The 18,073-nt window shown below is 35.6% G+C and overlaps 3 protein-coding genes across 5 annotated transcripts; 2 read left to right on the top strand and 1 right to left on the bottom strand.

The window, feature by feature from the left end:
• Positions 1–1,879: 1,879 nt before the first annotated feature.
• Positions 1,880–7,146, top strand: A/N-INVB (Plant neutral invertase family protein). 2 transcript variants are annotated; one of them, XM_059591549.2, is made up of 5 exons: positions 1,880–2,316; positions 3,000–3,438; positions 4,261–4,692; positions 5,456–6,014; positions 6,573–7,146. In XM_059591549.2, the coding sequence occupies exons 2-5, from the start codon at positions 3,010–3,012 to the stop codon at positions 6,866–6,868; spliced, it is 1,716 nt and encodes a 571-aa protein (XP_059447532.1). In that variant the 5' UTR covers positions 1,880–2,316; positions 3,000–3,009; the 3' UTR covers positions 6,869–7,146. The 2 variants fall into 2 exon arrangements, with proteins under 2 accessions (XP_059447532.1, XP_059447524.1); XM_059591541.2 differs by having other exon boundaries at positions 2,948–3,438.
• Positions 7,147–8,607: 1,461 nt separating this feature from the next.
• Positions 8,608–15,648, top strand: LOC132161628 (uncharacterized). The gene is made up of 6 exons (XM_059571791.2): positions 8,608–9,030; positions 12,685–12,884; positions 14,323–14,463; positions 14,561–14,641; positions 15,121–15,245; positions 15,339–15,648. The coding sequence occupies exons 1-6, from the start codon at positions 8,808–8,810 to the stop codon at positions 15,385–15,387; spliced, it is 819 nt and encodes a 272-aa protein (XP_059427774.1). The 5' UTR covers positions 8,608–8,807; the 3' UTR covers positions 15,388–15,648.
• Positions 15,649–16,120: 472 nt separating this feature from the next.
• LAP5 (Chalcone and stilbene synthase family protein) lies at positions 16,121–18,009 on the bottom strand. Of its 2 annotated transcripts, none has more exons than XM_088513693.1 (3): positions 17,749–18,009; positions 16,786–17,192; positions 16,121–16,703 (listed from the first exon to the last, which is right to left on the bottom strand). In XM_088513693.1, exons 1-3 carry the CDS (start codon positions 18,007–18,009, stop codon positions 16,121–16,123), a joined length of 1,251 nt encoding a protein of 416 aa, XP_088369819.1. The 2 variants fall into 2 exon arrangements, with proteins under 2 accessions (XP_088369819.1, XP_088369820.1); XM_088513694.1 differs by having other exon boundaries at positions 16,786–17,197; positions 17,826–18,009.
• Between the last annotated feature and the right edge of the window lie 64 nt (positions 18,010–18,073).

Genomic DNA, 18,073 nt, shown 5'->3' with positions numbered 1-18,073 from the left:
AAAAAAAATATATATATATTTTCAAAGTTGGAATTTTATACAAAAGTCACTGGTATAAATGTCATGTAACGTTTAAAATCTGACGAATGGTCTACATTGAGAGTAACTGAAAGTTCAGCAATCCAAAATAAGATATTTGAAAGTTGATGGGGAGTTTGTTAAATTGAATGAAAGTTCAAGGGGCCAAAGTGAAGTTTCTCCTAATTTATATAAATTTTTGAAAGAAAAAAAAATACATATATCATTAACTATATTATTTATATAATCTTTAGGAAATCAATACAATAGTGTAGCCTTGGATCTTGAAATGGTCATCAAATTCTTAACAAGTTTAGCTGTCACCTATTCCCCATGATCTCTAACCAACTATGATTGTCAAAGCTTTCCGCTGTGACGCTTTTCAATAAAAAAAAAAAGAATTAGATTCACGTGCCAAGTAAACAACAAATATTGAACATTTTTTAATATTAATATGCGAAAATTTGAAGGAAAAATAAATGATCGCAAATTGTATTTTATTCCACACTTTATTGAAAAAAGTATATTATTTATTGTAATGTAAATGAATTAATTATAATGTTTTAGAGCATAGCTTATTGACTAATTAATATATAGGGTAAAGTCTACTTAATTTTCTCAAACTACCACCTCAATGACAATCTATCCCCCAAACTATCAATTATGACAATTTACCCTCAAAATTACCAAAACAATGACAATGTATTCCCAATTTTAACAAAACAACGAAATTACCCTTACTAAAATAAAAACAAAAATACTTTTTTTTTTTTTTTCAAAAATTTAAGAGTATTTTTGTCTTATTGAAAATTTTATAGGGGTAATTTCGTCATTTTTTTAGCATTAGAGATAGTACATTGTCATTATTTTAATAGTTTGGGTGGTAAATTGTCATAATTGATAGTTTGGGGGGTAGATTGTCAATTGGAGTGGTAATTTGAGAGGGTTAAGTGAACTTTACCCTAATATATATATTAATACATTTAGAAATACTCGATTTTTTTTTTTTTTTTTTCAATAAAACTAATTAAATCTCATTAAGAAATATCAACATGAAGGAATTTTTAGTTCCCTCGTAATAATATCACAGATACAATTGGGGGTTTCACCCGCCTAAGTCCTATCTATGAAAGTTTTTGTTGCTAACTGAGCCAGTGTGTGAGCTACCATATTCACCATCCGATTCACATGTTGACAACTCCAGCTAGTTTCTTAAATGAAAGACGTTGCAGGTTAATTTACTTCACTAATCGTGAATAAGCTCAAATTTATTCGAAAAATCAACAAACCAAACTTTAAATTTGAGTGAAGAGAGAAGAGGGTTAAATTGTGATAGTGTGGATTATAATGATAATGGATTTTGTGAAAACGATTCTTATTCATGTGCATACAATATTAGAGTTTGACAATTTTTGTCGCAGTTTGTTAATTCAATCCAAACTAAATAAACAAGTTATGGTCAAGGGTCTAACTTGTTTTATTAAATGGTTAGAGTATGTTTAACTTATGTAGTTTTATATTAGTGCTTCGATGCAACTTGAATTCATTACGTAACATTTTTGGCTTTACATTTTTTACACGACCTGCAAAGTCAATACTAAATGAAGCGATTAAGATTGAAAAATTTGACAAATTTAATTAAATCTATGTAATTTTATACGTATGAGTCCGTACAACTTTTTGACACGCGATCATGTATTCTCTCTTTTCTCAAACTACAAGTCGTTTTGCGATATACCAGCCACCTCGTGCACTACAGTGACCGTACACGTGCACAAACAGACGCCTTTCTCTGCAGAAACGCCAGCATTATTGCTGTCACGCAAGGAGGCCCAATTCCCAAAGCGCGCTGTTACTGCGTGTCACAGCTCACACAAGCACTGCATGAAGCAATCATGCTCGCAAGCGTCACTGTCAAGTCACGCCCAAAACTCACCCGTCACAGTCGATCCAACGTCTCCCGTGGCACGCGCACCTACACATCAACTCCTCCGTACAACACCTACGCAAAACCACGGCCAAGAACACATTGATCGTCACCAAGAGTTGCAATCTCTTCGCTGAAGTCACTCGCGGTGACCAATGGCGATGGTCAGGCACTAAGCATGACAACCCCACCTGCCGGTCGCCATCTACCAATATTATATGTCTTGGGATTTTTTTTGTTTGAATTCTGGCCCCACGTTTAGTACGCGACAAAGATTTTCGAGTCTCAACTCTCAGAAGTTGGTGAGGTTGTTTCTTTCACAGTTTGATCCCTGGAGGTGGTCCAATCTCAGCTGAGTGACGGATTCTGAGGTCGGTTTCTCTGATCTTTACGTGGTTTGTGGATGATTTATGAATGAACATGCTTGGACACATTTTTTTCCCAGTTTTGTTTTTGTTTGGATTGGCAGAAATTTGCGCTTGTTTGGATCTTAGAAATCATTTTGATTCTTCTGTTTTGATAGTGGATTTTGAAGTGGTTTACAGATGTGAACTTGAGGCAAGTTCTTGTTGTTTCAACCGCTCGTTTGCTTGCTGAATTTATAATAAGATGTGTTAGCTTTACCCTTTGAATGGTTGCTGAGAAAACTATCAAGATGACAAGACAATCGAATTTTTGAATCTTGTACGCATATTTCTTTGGTTTTCAGAAAGTGGGAAATCTGTCTAAACTAAGACACATGCTTGTAACAGGTTCAATTTAGAGATTCGTACGTATTTTCTGGACAACTATTGGAGTATTGATATAAAGAATGTATAGCCTGTATAGGATTCTTGTTTTATTTATTTATTTTTATTTTGCAATTGAAACTGGAAATTTAGCTGTTCCTGTTGTATAATCAGTTCAAAAGGGCTGGTTCTACCATGTCTCAATTGCCATTTATGGTCATCACAGAGTTGATTGAACTTTTTTGGCATTAACTTTCTGCTAATTACACTGCAGGGTATTAAACGCTAAACTCACCATAGTGCCTCCATTTATTTGCATTTTTTAGATCTTTGAAAATGTCTATGTCTAATGCGGACCTGCCTCACAATGGAGATATAAGAACTTTTGATGCCTTATGTGCCATTACTGGAATCGAAGAATGTGATTTCTCAAGATTATTAGACAGGCCAAGGCCTCTGAATATGGAGAGACAGAGATCATGTGATGAAAGGTCGCTCCATGAATTATCTATTTCATTGTCCCCGCAGCCGCCATCCAGAACTGCTGAGTACTCTTCCCGAGTAATTGACCATCTGGAATATTCATTTTCACCGGGTAGAAGGTCAGGTTTTAATACCCCAAGGTCGCATCTTGGCTTTGAGCCACACCCAATGGTTGCTGAAGCTTGGGAAGCTTTGAGACGTTCGTTGGTGCATTTCCGTGGCCAGCCAGTTGGGACAATTGCTGCATTGGATAATTCTGAAGAAGAACTTAACTATGATCAGGTGAATAATCTTTATCCCTTTAGCCCTTGTTACATAACTCAATATAAAAAGTGGTGCAAATTATTGCTAACTCAATGTTCTTAGACTTAAAACACAAGCTATGAAGTAGTGCTACTTGTGATTGTAGGAGAGAGACACTAAAGATTCATTAGTTTAAGCCATCTTTTTAACTTATTTATCTACTTTTTGTACAATCTTTTGGTTATATTATCACCAGGGGGGCCAGAGTGTACCTACACTAAAAACCATGCATATATGGATACTTATGCATGTTCTTGCAATAAAAATTTGATGCTTCATGATGCATCACATAGTTTCTTGATAGTCGATACTTCTTCACATGCCAACTATTGTAAGCCATTTTGTTATATACAGCTTATTTATTTATTTAATCCACGTTCCAGAATTTTAATGTTTTCATATAATTATAATCTCTACGAATGTCATTTCCCTTGGAGCTTGACAAGTTTAAGGGCTTGCAATATCGTAATTCTTCATTGGCAGGTGTTTTCTCCTTTTCTTTTCTTTCTTTTTTGGGAGGGGTGGTGGATTCCAATATATAGAGGATGCTGACCCATTAATGGACTTCTCGAATGGTAAATGCTTTTGGATTAGTGAAATTTGTGGAAATGTGTTAACGAGGTGCTGCCTTTTGGTATTTGTGTCTAATGTGTATTCATTTAGTTGATTTTATCCAGTGCAATCCTTCTTTCATCTATGCTTCTCTTCAGTGCATGCTGTTATGAATTCATGGCTAGCTACACAGGGTTTTAATGGCTGAAGAATGGTAAACATTAATGGTAACTTTCTTAATCTGTCTAGGTGTTTGTGAGAGACTTTGTCCCAAGCGCATTGGCTTTTCTAATGAATGGGGAACCTGAAATAGTGAAAAATTTTCTTTTAAAGACTCTTCGTCTTCAGTCATGGGAGAAAAAGATTGATAGATTCCAGCTAGGAGAAGGAGTAATGCCTGCTAGTTTCAAAGTACTACATGATCCAGTCAGGAACAGTGAAACTTTAATGGCAGATTTTGGTGAGAGTGCAATTGGAAGAGTTGCTCCGGTTGATTCTGGATTCTGGTGGATTATATTGCTTCGAGCATACACAAAATCTACAGGAGACACTTCCTTGGCTGAATTGCCTGAATGCCAGAAGGGTATGCGCTTAATTCTGAGTTTATGTCTTTCAGAGGGATTTGACACTTTCCCGACCCTTCTCTGTGCTGATGGATGCTGTATGATTGATCGTAGAATGGTGAGTTCTCAAAGTTTATGTTAATGTTCTTTAACAATCAGCGAAAAGAGCAGAACTGAAGCACACCAAACTTGTATGTGTCGTGAAAATGCATCAAATATTTGAATTTGTTACTGGAAAAAAGATCACAATAAAACTGCACTACCTTTCATATGCGTTTGCGTCACTTCAGTAGTGCTTATGTCTCACCTGTAGTGCTTTTAGTGAATTGCCGAGCACCCTTTATCAATCTTTATGCTCTGTTTCATTACTAAATAAGGGGAACTTTGAACTTACAAAATTTGCTTCAAACCCAACTTGTTCATCTCTGCTAAATGACTTCTTGTGCATAATTCGAGTGAGCATTGACAGTCATCTTACTGATTGAGCATGATAATGCACACATGTGGGCCAAGTTAAGACATGAGCGGCCAGATAACTAACTTACCGTGTGCATGCCAATCTGTGATGACTCTGGGACTTATGGCTTTGTTGGGTTGAGCACAAATTTGAGTGTTCTAGGATTTTGAGAAATTAATCTGCCCTATAAACAACAGAATTGGTCTTTTTGGTCAAGAAAACAGATAATGGACCAACTGTATTGTGAGGTTTCTAGCAATTGACATCATAAATAAACTTTTGTTTCAGGTTTTCTTGATGTTCATTAGTACGTATTGTTTCTCTTTCTCTTTAGAATGACATGTAGTGCTGATTACTGTTTTATCCTTAACCAATCAGTCAACTTCCTTCATTTCACTTCATTGTTGATTATATATGTTTCCAGGGTGTTTATGGATATCCTATTGAAATCCAAGCACTTTTCTTCATGGCTTTAAGATGTGCTTTGCTTTTACTTAAGCAAGATGATGAAGGGAAGGAGGTTGTAGAACGAATATCTAAACGCCTTCATGCCTTAAGCTATCACATGAGAAGTTATTTTTGGCTAGACTTGAAGCAGCTTAATGATATATATCGATATAAAACAGAAGAATACTCACACACAGCGGTCAACAAGTTTAATGTAATACCTGATTCTCTTCCAGAATGGATTTTTGATTTTATGCCAACTCATGGTGGTTACTTCATTGGGAATGTCAGTCCCGCCAGAATGGATTTCCGTTGGTTTTGCATGGGCAATTGCATTGCAATTCTGTCATCCTTAGCAACCCCTGAACAGTCAATTGCAATTATGGATCTTATAGAATCACGATGGGAGGAATTGGTTGGGGAAATGCCACTAAAGGTTTGTTATCCAGCAATAGAAAGCCATGAATGGCGGATTGTAACAGGATGTGACCCAAAAAATACAAGATGGAGTTACCACAATGGTGGATCTTGGCCAGGTATGCTTTTGCATTGTAATTTACCAATGCAGAAATTCATGACATGACTCAATTTACAAACTACAAACTATTGACATGATGCGAGTAAAGCTCTGTCTGAATACTTAGAAAGTATTGACATGATTCTGCCCTCACAAAATATCTGAAAAAAAAAAAAAATAAAGAAATAAAAATTTCAACCCATCTGACCAGAATATGCAGTTTTCTAAGGCCAACAGTCCCAAGTCTACCAGTGTTTGTAGTTGATGAAATGCCAAAAAAGTTAATAGTATATCTCATGGATCCGTTCTTTTGGTTCTTGCAATGGATTGGGAATTGCTCTATTCTTTCGTTTGTGCTTATACAACCTGAAATTTCTACATGCATACATTCTCTTGATTTTTCAACATGATAAGCCAGGAACAGTATCTAGCTCTTTGAAATGATCAGATAGGAAAATCTAAGTGCCTTAATACTTACCTCTTTTTTTTTTAATTTTTTTTTTTTTTTTTTAGTTTTATTGAATTTTGCTGAGAGGTTTCCTCTAGATGATACGTTTTGGTTGTCAAATGTGTACAGTGCTTTTATGGCTCCTCACTGCAGCATGTATCAAGACTGGACGCCCCCAGATTGCAAGACGTGCCATTGAACTTGCTGAAACCAGGCTGCTAAAAGACAACTGGCCTGAATATTATGACGGAAAGCTTGGTCGATACATTGGGAAGCAGGCCCGGAAATCTCAAACTTGGTCGATTGCCGGTTACTTGGTTGCGAAGATGATGCTTGAAGACCCATCTCATCTGGGCATGATAGCACTTGAGGAAGACAAACAGATGAAGCCCCTACTCAGAAGATCAAATTCATGGGCTTTCTGATGCCATTTATCTTCTTTTTCTACTTACCCATCTCTGGCCTGTTCTGTAAGGAAGGAAGGACAGGGCTAATTGAAGCTTTCCACCTATTCCTTTTAACTCTCAGGTTCTCTCCAATAAGGCATTTGTAGTATGTAGTATTTGCTCTTTCTTTTGCATGTCTAAACTGAAATGGTATATTTCTTCTTTCTTCTTCATCCCTCTCTCTCTCCTGGACATTATGTAGTTGCAGTTTGCTACTAAATGGTTAGAAAAATAAGTGCATGGAAATCTTCTGACAATTTTTTTTTGTTTTTTGTTTTTTGTTTTTTTGATTTCTCAAAATAAAGTCAAGATGCCCTTTAGAGATTCAGAATGATAAAGGACCTTAACGAGGCAAATTTATTCCTAAATCAAGAAATAAAGCTTCTTTGATTGGATTCTTCATGTAAAACCCGCTTTTACACAAAGAATTCATGCACTGGTCCTATAATGATTAACCTTTTCCTGTGTTCAAACCACTGTTTGAACTCTGTGTAGCCACAAAAGATATTGACTTGTGTATTTCATCTGTGTGTTTTGGTCCTTTTTCCATGACATAGGCCTATTACTCACCTTACTGGTTTCATAAATTCATATGCATATTTGCTTTGCTTCATTAATAACAGCATGCTACTAAGAGTCTGTTTGGCCTGTGATTTTGCAAGTTAAAAGTGTGCTCTTAAACAAACTAGCAGAAAGTGATTCATTTGAAAATGCATTAAGTAATAATTTGGAAACTAAAAAAAATCTGCATTTTTAAATCGTATATAAAGAGTGTGATTTTAAAAACTCACGACTTTAAAAGTTAAATCATAATTATACTAACGATTAATTGTATTTTTAAAAATCGTGTTTTAAATTTTTAATGTTTTCAAAACCACAAAACCAAACTGTACCTAAGATTCATTCCTAATATAGCCTTCCATCATTAAACAACCTCCCCGCACATACCCTTCATAGTACAGCATACTTTTGATAATTTTTCTTGATGGAGGAAAATGTTTTCCGAGGAGTAATTGCCACCAAATAAATATTGACTAAGAACAGGAAAAGGAAAATGATTTGATATATCTATATATATTATATAACATTTTGTGATTTAAAATATAACAATTATTTATGGATTTTATTGGCATTTAGTTGGATACATTTATTCCGTGGAAATAAAAAACAAAAATATGTTGAATTGGATATGTTTGAACATTTAAAAAAGATAAAAATACAAATAAAAATGATAAATTATAAATAAAAATGTATTAAAATGATCGAAAGTGGAAATAAGATTCCCTTTAAATTTTATTTTATTACATTTAATAATATACACGGAACCATAAAACTTAAAATTTGGCAAGATAAAAGTTATTAAATTTATAAAATATAATCTAGATTCTAGACTATGAAATAGTTGGCATATCTTATTTTTATTATTAATAGGACAGAAATTTGCTCCAAACCGGCATGGATGAAATATTCTTCAACCCATGTAAAATAGTGCAAAGTGTCTATAAACATTTAAAATGTACATTAAATTCTTAACCTCATTAATAGCAGTTTACTAATTTAGACTAAATTTAACGTGCTTTTTAAATGTTTATAGATATTTGACACTATTTTATATAGATTAAAGGATATTTTCTCCATCTTTATGAATATTAATGGGAAAATAATTTTGTTTTTTTTGAAGAGATAAAAAGAAGAATTAAATACCTAAAAACACTACCAAAACACGTCACGCAGCCAACAACATTTCTTCCACAAATGAAATGGCCAAATAGTAATTACCAAAGTCCTCTCTCCTCCACAGTACAAACCCACCACTTCTTTAATTAATAATTTTCCCTCACTTTCTCGCCTACGCTTTCCCGGAAAATCAAAACAACACAAAGAACAAAAGACATATACACATCTAGGCGAAACGCTCATGAGGGCACAGAGAAGGTCGATCCACGCCGTGTCGACATGGGTGCGGAAACAACCGCCGAAGGTGAAGGCCTTCCTGGCCGTGGTCTCGGGCATGGCGGCGCTGGTTCTGCTCCGATTCATCGTCCACGACCACGACAACCTCTTCGTCGCCGCCGAGGCGGTCCACTCCATTGGAATCTCGGTGCTCATCTACAAGCTCATGAAGGAGAGGACTTGCGCTGGTAAAGTTTCGAACTTTTTAATGGAGGTTTGGGAAATTTGTTTGTTTGATTGGTAATAATTTGTGGGAAATTTGGTTTTTTAATTTTGGGTGGAGGTGGGTATTTGATATTGCAAGTTTGGTTCTTTTCCCCCTTGAATTAGTTCTTTTCAGGTATGACGAGCTTGATTGGTTGGTTTTTGATTGTTTTGATTAGTTATTTCTGTTCCGTGAATTGGGTTTACTGTTTTTGTTTTTGTTCTTGCTTAACTTTGCCAATTAAGCTGAGAGCTCCAAATTTATTTCTTATTTTTTAAGTTATTGGACTGTGGTTTTGATTGTATGTTTCCGGTTTCAATTGATCAGAAGTTTTAGATAAAAAAGAAAAGAAAAGAAAAGAAAAGAAAAGAAAAGGGAGTTTCTTTCCTAATTTTCTTTTTAATTACGTTGATGGTTGAGTTGAGTAAAGTTGGATTCATTTCAACTCAAATTATCATGGAAGATGATCTTGATGGCCCGCTCTGGAGATCTATGGAATGTCCACCAAGCTAAGCTCAAGCTTATGTTTTGAAGTTCGAGTTGAGCTCGAGTCGAGCTTGAGCTTTGGTATTTCCATTGGCCCAAACTCCAGTGGCCTGATATTCATTCTGGAAACATGGCTTGTTTGTGCAGTAACAAGGCATTTGAGAACGTTGTCATTTGCTTTCCATAATATACTATTTCGTGCTTCAAAGTAAATGTGGTGAGTAGTTTTTCATAAGAAGAAAGTCGAACCTTTTTCTACATTGTGTTCAATAATAGTTGGCATATGCCAGTAGAGTTGAATTTCAAATACTTGCTATGATATTAACTTTGGGTTATCCATTCACCCATCTGATGGATGGGGAATAGAATTGTGACTTCTACCAAAGTTTGCAGGCACAACAATGATGAAGTTGCATAAGCAACTTGACTTTATGATCCTCTTGAATAAACTATGTATATAGACATAGATACATAGTCGCATATGGATATAGAAAGCATGTGATATTAACTTTACTGAGACAATAGATTGAAGATAGGCAGCTGTGTTAAGCCCTACATTGTTTAATAAGGCTGGGTTTTGTAATAATACAGGAAAAACGCTAGTCACATCTGCGTCATTACCTTAAAAGAATTAGTTAATTTGGAATTTTCCCAAAATTACTTATAAAGCCCAGTTACAACTAGTAAGTAAGCAATGTGAGACTTTGCACGCATGAGTCTCTTTATAAACCACTCACTCTGTGTGGGCTACTATTCTTTTCAATATGGGACCGGGGTGTTACAAACTTTCATTCTTAAGCCCATGATGAGGACATAAGGGCCGCCACTTCATACTGTGCTGACAGTACCATATGCATTATTAGGTGGCTTTGATACCATTTTTAACGACTTAGGAAAAAGTTCTAGTTACATCTGCACTATTATTCAAAAAAGACTAGTCAATTTGGAGCTTTCCTATAATCGTTTATAAAGCCCAATTTCATCTAGTAAGTGGGCAATGTGGGACTTAGCACCCATGGGTTACTCACTCTATATGGACTACTCATCTTCCCAATATAGAACGGGGATGTTACAAGTTTCTACATTCTTCTTGCTTTAATCATTCGGTTAAAAGAGCTTGAATTCATTTTAAGTTCTGAATTTCTCAGCCGAACCTGCATTTGCATCAAACACAGAATTAGTACTCCTCATCTTAGATATTTCTTGGGCTTAAAGGCCAAGAGGAACGTGATGAAGTAAAAATTGCTTTATGACATTCATTGTCATTGAACTTTCTTTCGCAGATAATAAAATGTATTGTAAAGAGTTGAGAATTATGGGAGAAACAATTGAAAGATTTGAACTTTTTGATTCAATTAGTTATTAATAAAGTTGATTCATCATATGCCATGAATTTAATATATTTAGCCACTTAAGATCTTTTGTAGGTTCAATTTAATAAAGAAGTACGTAAAGAACATTGTAAAAATAAAATAATTTAGCCAATCATATAGGCATTTGTTCCTTAGTACATAAAAAAATTATCCAATCCTTGATTCCTTAGAGTTCTCAATAATCAGCTAATTTTTGTACAATATCAAAGAAATGAAATTTCATAGGATCATAAACAGTTGAAATCAATGTTTTCAACAAATTATGCTACTTTCTTTTAACCAAAACAAATTATTTCTAGGGATCTCAAGGCCAAAAGGGTTGATTCTGCTACCTATGTTATATGTAGCAGAATCAACCCTTTTGGCCTCAAAATACTTAGAAAGTGACCAAAGATATATATATATATATATATTTGGTCACTTTTGTGATGGCTAACAAATTAGTATTTTTCATGCTTCTAATTTCTTTTTCCCTTTCTGTTCTCTCCGGCTCTAATATTATAGCTATAACTGAATAAAAAGATCTGATGACCCTTTCCATATTAAGTGGACTTGAAGGAACTTTAATTTTTTATAAACAGTAATTTTCCTTTTAGATGGTCTCACCATGCTTTGGAACTGCAATTGGTACATCTTTATCTTTCTTTAGTTGGTAAAAGAACTATTCTTGAATATGAGACGGAAGAAGTTACTGTGATCATAATGTATCTATTATCTGTTTTGGTGACTTGGGGTTTATATGGTTGGTAGATTGGAGTCTCATAAGGAAATTATCCCCTCCCCTCCTCCCAACAAGGTTTTGTTGAGTGGGGAGCTAGACATCTTCTTATACCAATTATTTCTATTTGGTTTATTCTTTTGATAATGTATGTTGCAAAGTTCTTCATGAATTACTGGAGTTTACAGTGGTGGGTCCTAATTGTTTATGCTTGACTTGAGGCAATAACTTGCCCCAGAGTTTCATCCCAATTTCTTGAACATATGAGGTTACAACTATTGCAATTTTCATAAAGAGGTATGAAGTCTAAAATTAAACCAAGTGTCAAGACGCTTGAAGGTTATGATTGTATTGCTAAGACTTTGCCCTGTCATTTCCATAAAAAGGGTACTTCATGACCATTTTGCTTCCAAAGAATCCGTCTTTTTTGTTAAATGCTTTTCGTATTTTGCTGATCACTGAGGAGAGTGCTAAGGTGCCCTTGGGTTGAATTCAAATATAATCCCACCAGAAGAGAAGTCCTATATTGTAGTGGTTGGCCTTTCGAGTGCTTCCTTCCATACTTTTTTGAGAAGCCTTGAGTGTAACACATTTCTGTCAGTTATAATTACCTTTTGGCAGTGTGTTAAAAATGGTATGATGAGTACTATTTTTGGTTATGCATATATAATCTGATATCTGCAGTTTATCTTTTAGTTTGTGAATACAATACTATGTGCGCGACCTGTCTTCCCTGTGACACTGGTGGAACCTTATTATGTCTGAAATAATAATTAATGCTTGTGTTTCAAATCCATGAAGATGAAGACTATATAGTTGCTAATGGAGCTTAATAATTAATGCTTATCTTTATTACTTTTCTGGTTGTGTACTTCTACTGGATTATATGGTATGAGTGAAGATTTATCACTTCTACATGACTGTAATGTACCAAAATATAATACTTTTTAGGAATTGAGTATCAGAAGGTTTACCTGATGTCACACATCTCTTATATTGCTGTCTGCTCTCAGAGCCTTATGATATCACTATTTCTGATAGTCCTTTCAATGGTTTGCAGGACTATCGCTCAAATCCCAGGAATTAACAGCTCTGTTTTTAGCTGTTAGGCTGTACTGCAGTTTTGTTATGGAATATGATATACACACTCTACTTGATTTAGCTACATTTGTGACAACCCTGTGGGTTATTTATATGATCCGCTTTAAATTAAAGTCTAGTTACATGGAGGACAAAGACAATTTTGCGATATATTATGTGGTAAGTTCTCCATCATTTATGTGCCATTTTCATTTTAAGTTATTTCTGTGAAGCACTAATCCTGGTTTTTATGGGTTGAGTTTGACTCCCATGAGCTCCACTGTTTGATATGTCCTTAGATATGGTTAAAATTTGTAACAGTCTTGGTCTGTTCATAAAGCGAGAATATGACAGTGAAATTTTGATAATGTACTTGTGAGTGTATGCTTCTTTCATCTGCTTGTGAAAGTTGAATGATTTTGTAATTAGATTGTAAGACATTTTCTGGGAGCATGCTTATAGGGGAAAATTGCTTTATTTCCTGATACACTGGGCCCTAATCCTTGGGGATGTGGTATTACTTCTAAGAAATTATTCCATCGAATGTATTCCTCCTGAATACAGGAATAGCGAAATGGACTGAATGTCCTTGTCCGTTCCTGATACGCTGATGATATTTTTTCTGGCATTCATTCCATCCTCCTCGTGCTCTTTAAATATTCTGCTTATGCTTAAATAAATATTTTTATTATAATGCCTCTTGTTTTTATGTATATATAGTCCTTGGTAGTGATTGTTCTGGAGGCACTGAAAGAAGGAGGAAAAGTACTTTTTGGGTTTCTCTTGAGCTTTCTGAGCCGTCAATTTTTTTTTTGGTTGAAGGGAAATAGTATCCAAAAGAAGACAGCTGTAAAATTTCACTATGTCCTTTTTTATTTCTTCTTTTGGGTGGCAATATCAATTTTGTTAGTAACATGTGTGATTTACCATGGACTACTGCAGCTTTTTGAGTTCACATTTTAAATTCTGGACTGCCATTTGAGTCCTAAAATGTTTCAGTATAATAGATATGATGAAAAAAATTCAGTGAGAAGTGGCCCTTCCATTTAGTTTTCCATGTAATGCTGGATTTGTGTTCTATGCTAATTGATGCTGCCCAACAGGGATTTGAGAAAAGGGCTGGGAAAAGGCCCAAAATCCTTCTCATATACTATTTTTTTTCTTCTAATTTTTACAAGGTCATTGCTTGAATTACATCCTGCTGTTAAATTCTCTTCGTTTAGAATGCACCCTGTTTTTTGGTTGTGCTTTTTGTTGATGTTCAAAGAGTTGTACAATGGAGAATGATTATAACTGTTTTATGCAGTTTGCTTTATTTAATCAGTGCTATGTGTTGATGACATAACTCTGAAAGCTCTTCTTTTTTATCCATTTTGTACTTCAATGAGCAATTTGTCTTCAATTGTATCATCATAAATTAAAATATTGCTTCCTTGGGACTTTAGAGAAGCAAGTTGGGTCAGTTGAAAATTAACCTTCTTTTTTTACTTATCAAAAAAAAAGAAAATTAACCTTCTTTCTTGCCCAACTTGATGCACTTTTCTGGAACACTACATTTGTTTTTTATTTTTCCTTCTTCTTGTAAAAGTAATATCCTTGTTTTTTAATTTGGATGCAGGCACTACCCTGTGCTGCGTTAGCTATGTTTATTCACCCATCAACTTCTCACCATTTAGTGAACAGGATCTTCTGGGCATTCTGTGTGTATCTGGAAGCTGTTTCAGTACTACCCCAGTTGCGGGTAATGCAGAATACAAAGGTATAAGTTTTTTACGAGTTTTTTTTTTTTTTTTCTTCATTGGAACAAATATTATAGCTTTCCTCTATAATGTAATATCTTATTTTTGTACTTTCAGATTGTTGAACCATTCACTGCTCACTATGTATTTGCTTTGGGTGTGGCAAGGTTCTTGAGCTGTGCCCATTGGGTTCTCCAGGTTTGATCTTGCAAAGTTGAATCTATATGTCCTGAGTTAGGTCTGATTTGTTAGTGCTTTTTGGAAATTGAGTTTGCCGTTGTGCTGCTTGTCGGGTTACTGCTTTTAAATTTGCTTTGATGCGATTTTGGGGTAGTTGGTGTAGTCACCTCACTTTTGGGTGGGACATTTTGATAGTACAAGAGCAAAATGCAGAACATGAATTACAGTAATATTAATACATAACTGTTTTTATAGTATTTCAATGTGATGGAGAATTTGTTAGAAGTATTCTTTGGTGATTTTCAATGAGGTCCCACTTTTATTATTCCTAGACTCTCTAATTAATCAATGTCTACAAAGAAAAACTTTATTTGTTGGAGAGCATTCAATAAAGGTGTCAAATTGTGCCTGCTGTAAGTTACAAAAATATCCTTCTTTGGGGTATGGACTAATTGGGTTTACAATCTGCCATGCTTTGTTTCTATTGCTTTCAACAGGTTTTAGATAGTCGTGGACACTTGCTGGTTGCCCTTGGTTATGGATTATGGCCTTCAATGGTTCTTATCTCAGAAATTGTCCAGACTTTTATCTTAGCAGATTTCTGTTACTATTATGTGAAAAGGTTGGTTTGTATACTTCTCTTTATTTATTTCCCCCCTAAAAAAATTGTTCTCTGAAATTATTAATCTTGTAAACTTTATTCTCTGCTTTGCAGTGTTTTTGGTGGCCAGCTTGTCCTCCGTCTTCCCTCTGGAGTGGTGTGATAGGGGATCCTCTTGTTCCATGTTTGATGAGTGCAGTGCCATCCAAAAATTAACTTAACCAGGCAATCTGGCTGGTTGTCGTAATCTAGATCTGCTTTTAGCTCTCCCTCTGTCATGACTATTAGTCAAGTGGGCTGTTTGTAAAGATGGGGGGATGCAGAAAGCTTTGATATTTATATACTAAACATGATTTTCATTGTTGATTTATGTTTCTGTGTCAATTTTGAAGTTTATCAGAGTCGTAGTTGTTCCCACTTCCAATTATGTGTTCAAGCTGTATGATGAATGCTTAGTTTAGTTGCTGGTGCTGAACCAGGCGCTTGTCTAAACCCGACTTCAACCTAACAAGAAATTAGCCAGTTACTTAGGGTTGAGCGGTTTGACTCGTTTAATAAAATAGGTCAGGTAAGGGTTGACCTGTATAGCCTTATATTTATGGCTTAACACGACCTACATCCAATATGCAAACTCACCCATAAGACTCCAAAAAGCATAAATTTTAACATCAACCGACCCATTCGCATCAATCTGTCACTTTTTCTTTCATCAGACACATAGCACCATGTGTCCTTTACAAAAGTAGTTATTGTTACAAAAGTCGATTGCCTATTTCAAAGAAACTTTTTATTAAAAAACTAAACTTGAGGGTTAGTTTCATTTCTTTAAAGGATATTATTCCAAAGTAACAAGCTACATTAACAGACCTTAAAACAGAGCAATAGATTTTGTATTGTTAGACAGTGAGGTTCCTTGCTAGAATTCCCTCGAAGGTGATCCCAGGTCCAAAAGCCAGTATCAGGCCCCATTCATTGTCTCCTTCATTTTCCTTCTTAATCATCAGCCCCTCTTCCATCATGTACTCCAGCACATACACAATGGTGTTACTGCTAGCATTACCATAATCCATGAGAGCTCGTCTACTTGCGTTTAGCTTCTCCGGCGACAACTCAAGTCGCTTTTCTATCCGATTCAAGATTGCCGGCCCGCCTGGATGGACTGCCCAGAACATTTTATTGTAGTCCTTGTCAGGATATCCAACAAATTTTATTAACTTCTTACAGAATCCTTCAATGTTGTCTTCAATTATCTGGGGAAGTTCCCTTGCTAGCTTGAAGCTAATCCCCTCCTCTGTTAGCCTTCCGTCGATGGCCTTCTCGGTGTCCGGCAAGAAGTGCTGGATTGCTGTATGCAGCTCAAATAGAGGCCTTTCAGTGTCTAAAATTGGGTTTGATCCAATTATCATGGCCCCAGCACCATCCCCGAATAGTGCAACACCAACCAAATCATATGGTCTCGTTGCACTTGGTGGTTTGTACCTGTTGAAATATTAATTAAATAATTAGTTCAGTCATTTTCTATTGACTTAAGCTTTTGAGATACATGATAATTTAATAATACCCAATAATGGTAGTTTCAGAAGTTGAAAGCAAAACTCGACTCCCAGGATTGTTCTCAGCGATGTCTTTTGCAACCCTTAGGCCGGTAACACCTCCAGAGCAGCCCATGAAGTAGAGCATGACCCTTTGAGTCTCAGGAGCAAGTCCAAGTCCCTTTGCTAGGTAAAGGTCACCGCCGGGTAGCCGAGCTTCACTTGATGAGACATAGACTAAGTGGGTTATATCTGACATAGGCCTGCCCCAATTCTTGATGCAAGCTTGTGAGGCTTCAACAGCCATCTGGGTCACAGCATCATTACAAATATCTAGTCTTTGCTTCACAGTGGCTGAGCCTTCAATGGCAAGCTCCGGGTACTTCTTCAAGATCTCTTCTGACATGACTACATACCTTGTTTTAACTGTCGTTGTCTTGCCTGTAATTTGCCATAAAGAAATATGATGACATTTAGGATAGCCAAGGAGCTATTTTTGACGAGTTTGTCTTGCCTCTAGTGAAAAAATCTCAAGAGATTTTCTATACAAAAATAAACAACGAAGATTGCAAAATCGGGAATAACTTTCATTGGAGACAATCTCTAATGTTTATTTTTGCACAGGAGGATTTCCAATAAATTTTTCACCAGAAGCAAGCCATACTAATTTTTGACACTCGATGGTATGCTATACGTAGTGGAAGGTTTTGTGATTTGGGTGGCCATGATCATTCAATTGGGTAGGATTTTTATAACGAAGAACATATATTAAGAGTCCGTTTAGCAAAATTGCAGAAAGTCTAGCATTTGGAAGTGCTTTTTTTTAAAAAAAAATTGCAATTTTACCACATACTTAACTGTGTTTATAAATGCTGTGTTTCCAAATCTCACATTTTGAAATCATTATTTTTTAAATCGCATGTTTTGAAATCATAACTCAAAATGGACCCCGAGGTAACACCACATGGTTGCCTACAAGTGTTTTACTACACATTTACACTAATTAAACAATGACAAACACAAATGACAATATATAATAAAGAGTAAAGAGTAAAGTTATTAGTGTTACAGAGTCGAGTAAGCTTCTGTTTGAGAACAGGATCATCACAGTTGGTGTCTCTGAAATACCCATCAACAAGATAATCTTGCATAACAAGCTGGTGAGGGAAGGCCTTCCCAAGAGCCAAAATTGTAGCTTTGCCAGGGCTAGCCACCTTTGTGGAACCTCCATGTGCTATACCCTCACTTCCCATGTCTTTCTGGCTGCTCCAAATGAGTTGTTGATAAATATGGTAGCAGAATTTGTTGTAAGAGAAA

The sequence above is a fragment of the Corylus avellana genome, chromosome 2 (assembly GCF_965113065.1).
Source record: "Corylus avellana chromosome 2, dhCorAvel1.hap1.2, whole genome shotgun sequence".
NCBI lineage: Eukaryota > Viridiplantae > Streptophyta > Magnoliopsida > Fagales > Betulaceae > Corylus > Corylus avellana.
The sequence above is the reverse complement of the archived record's forward strand: the minus strand, read 5'-3'. Positions and strand labels throughout refer to the sequence as shown.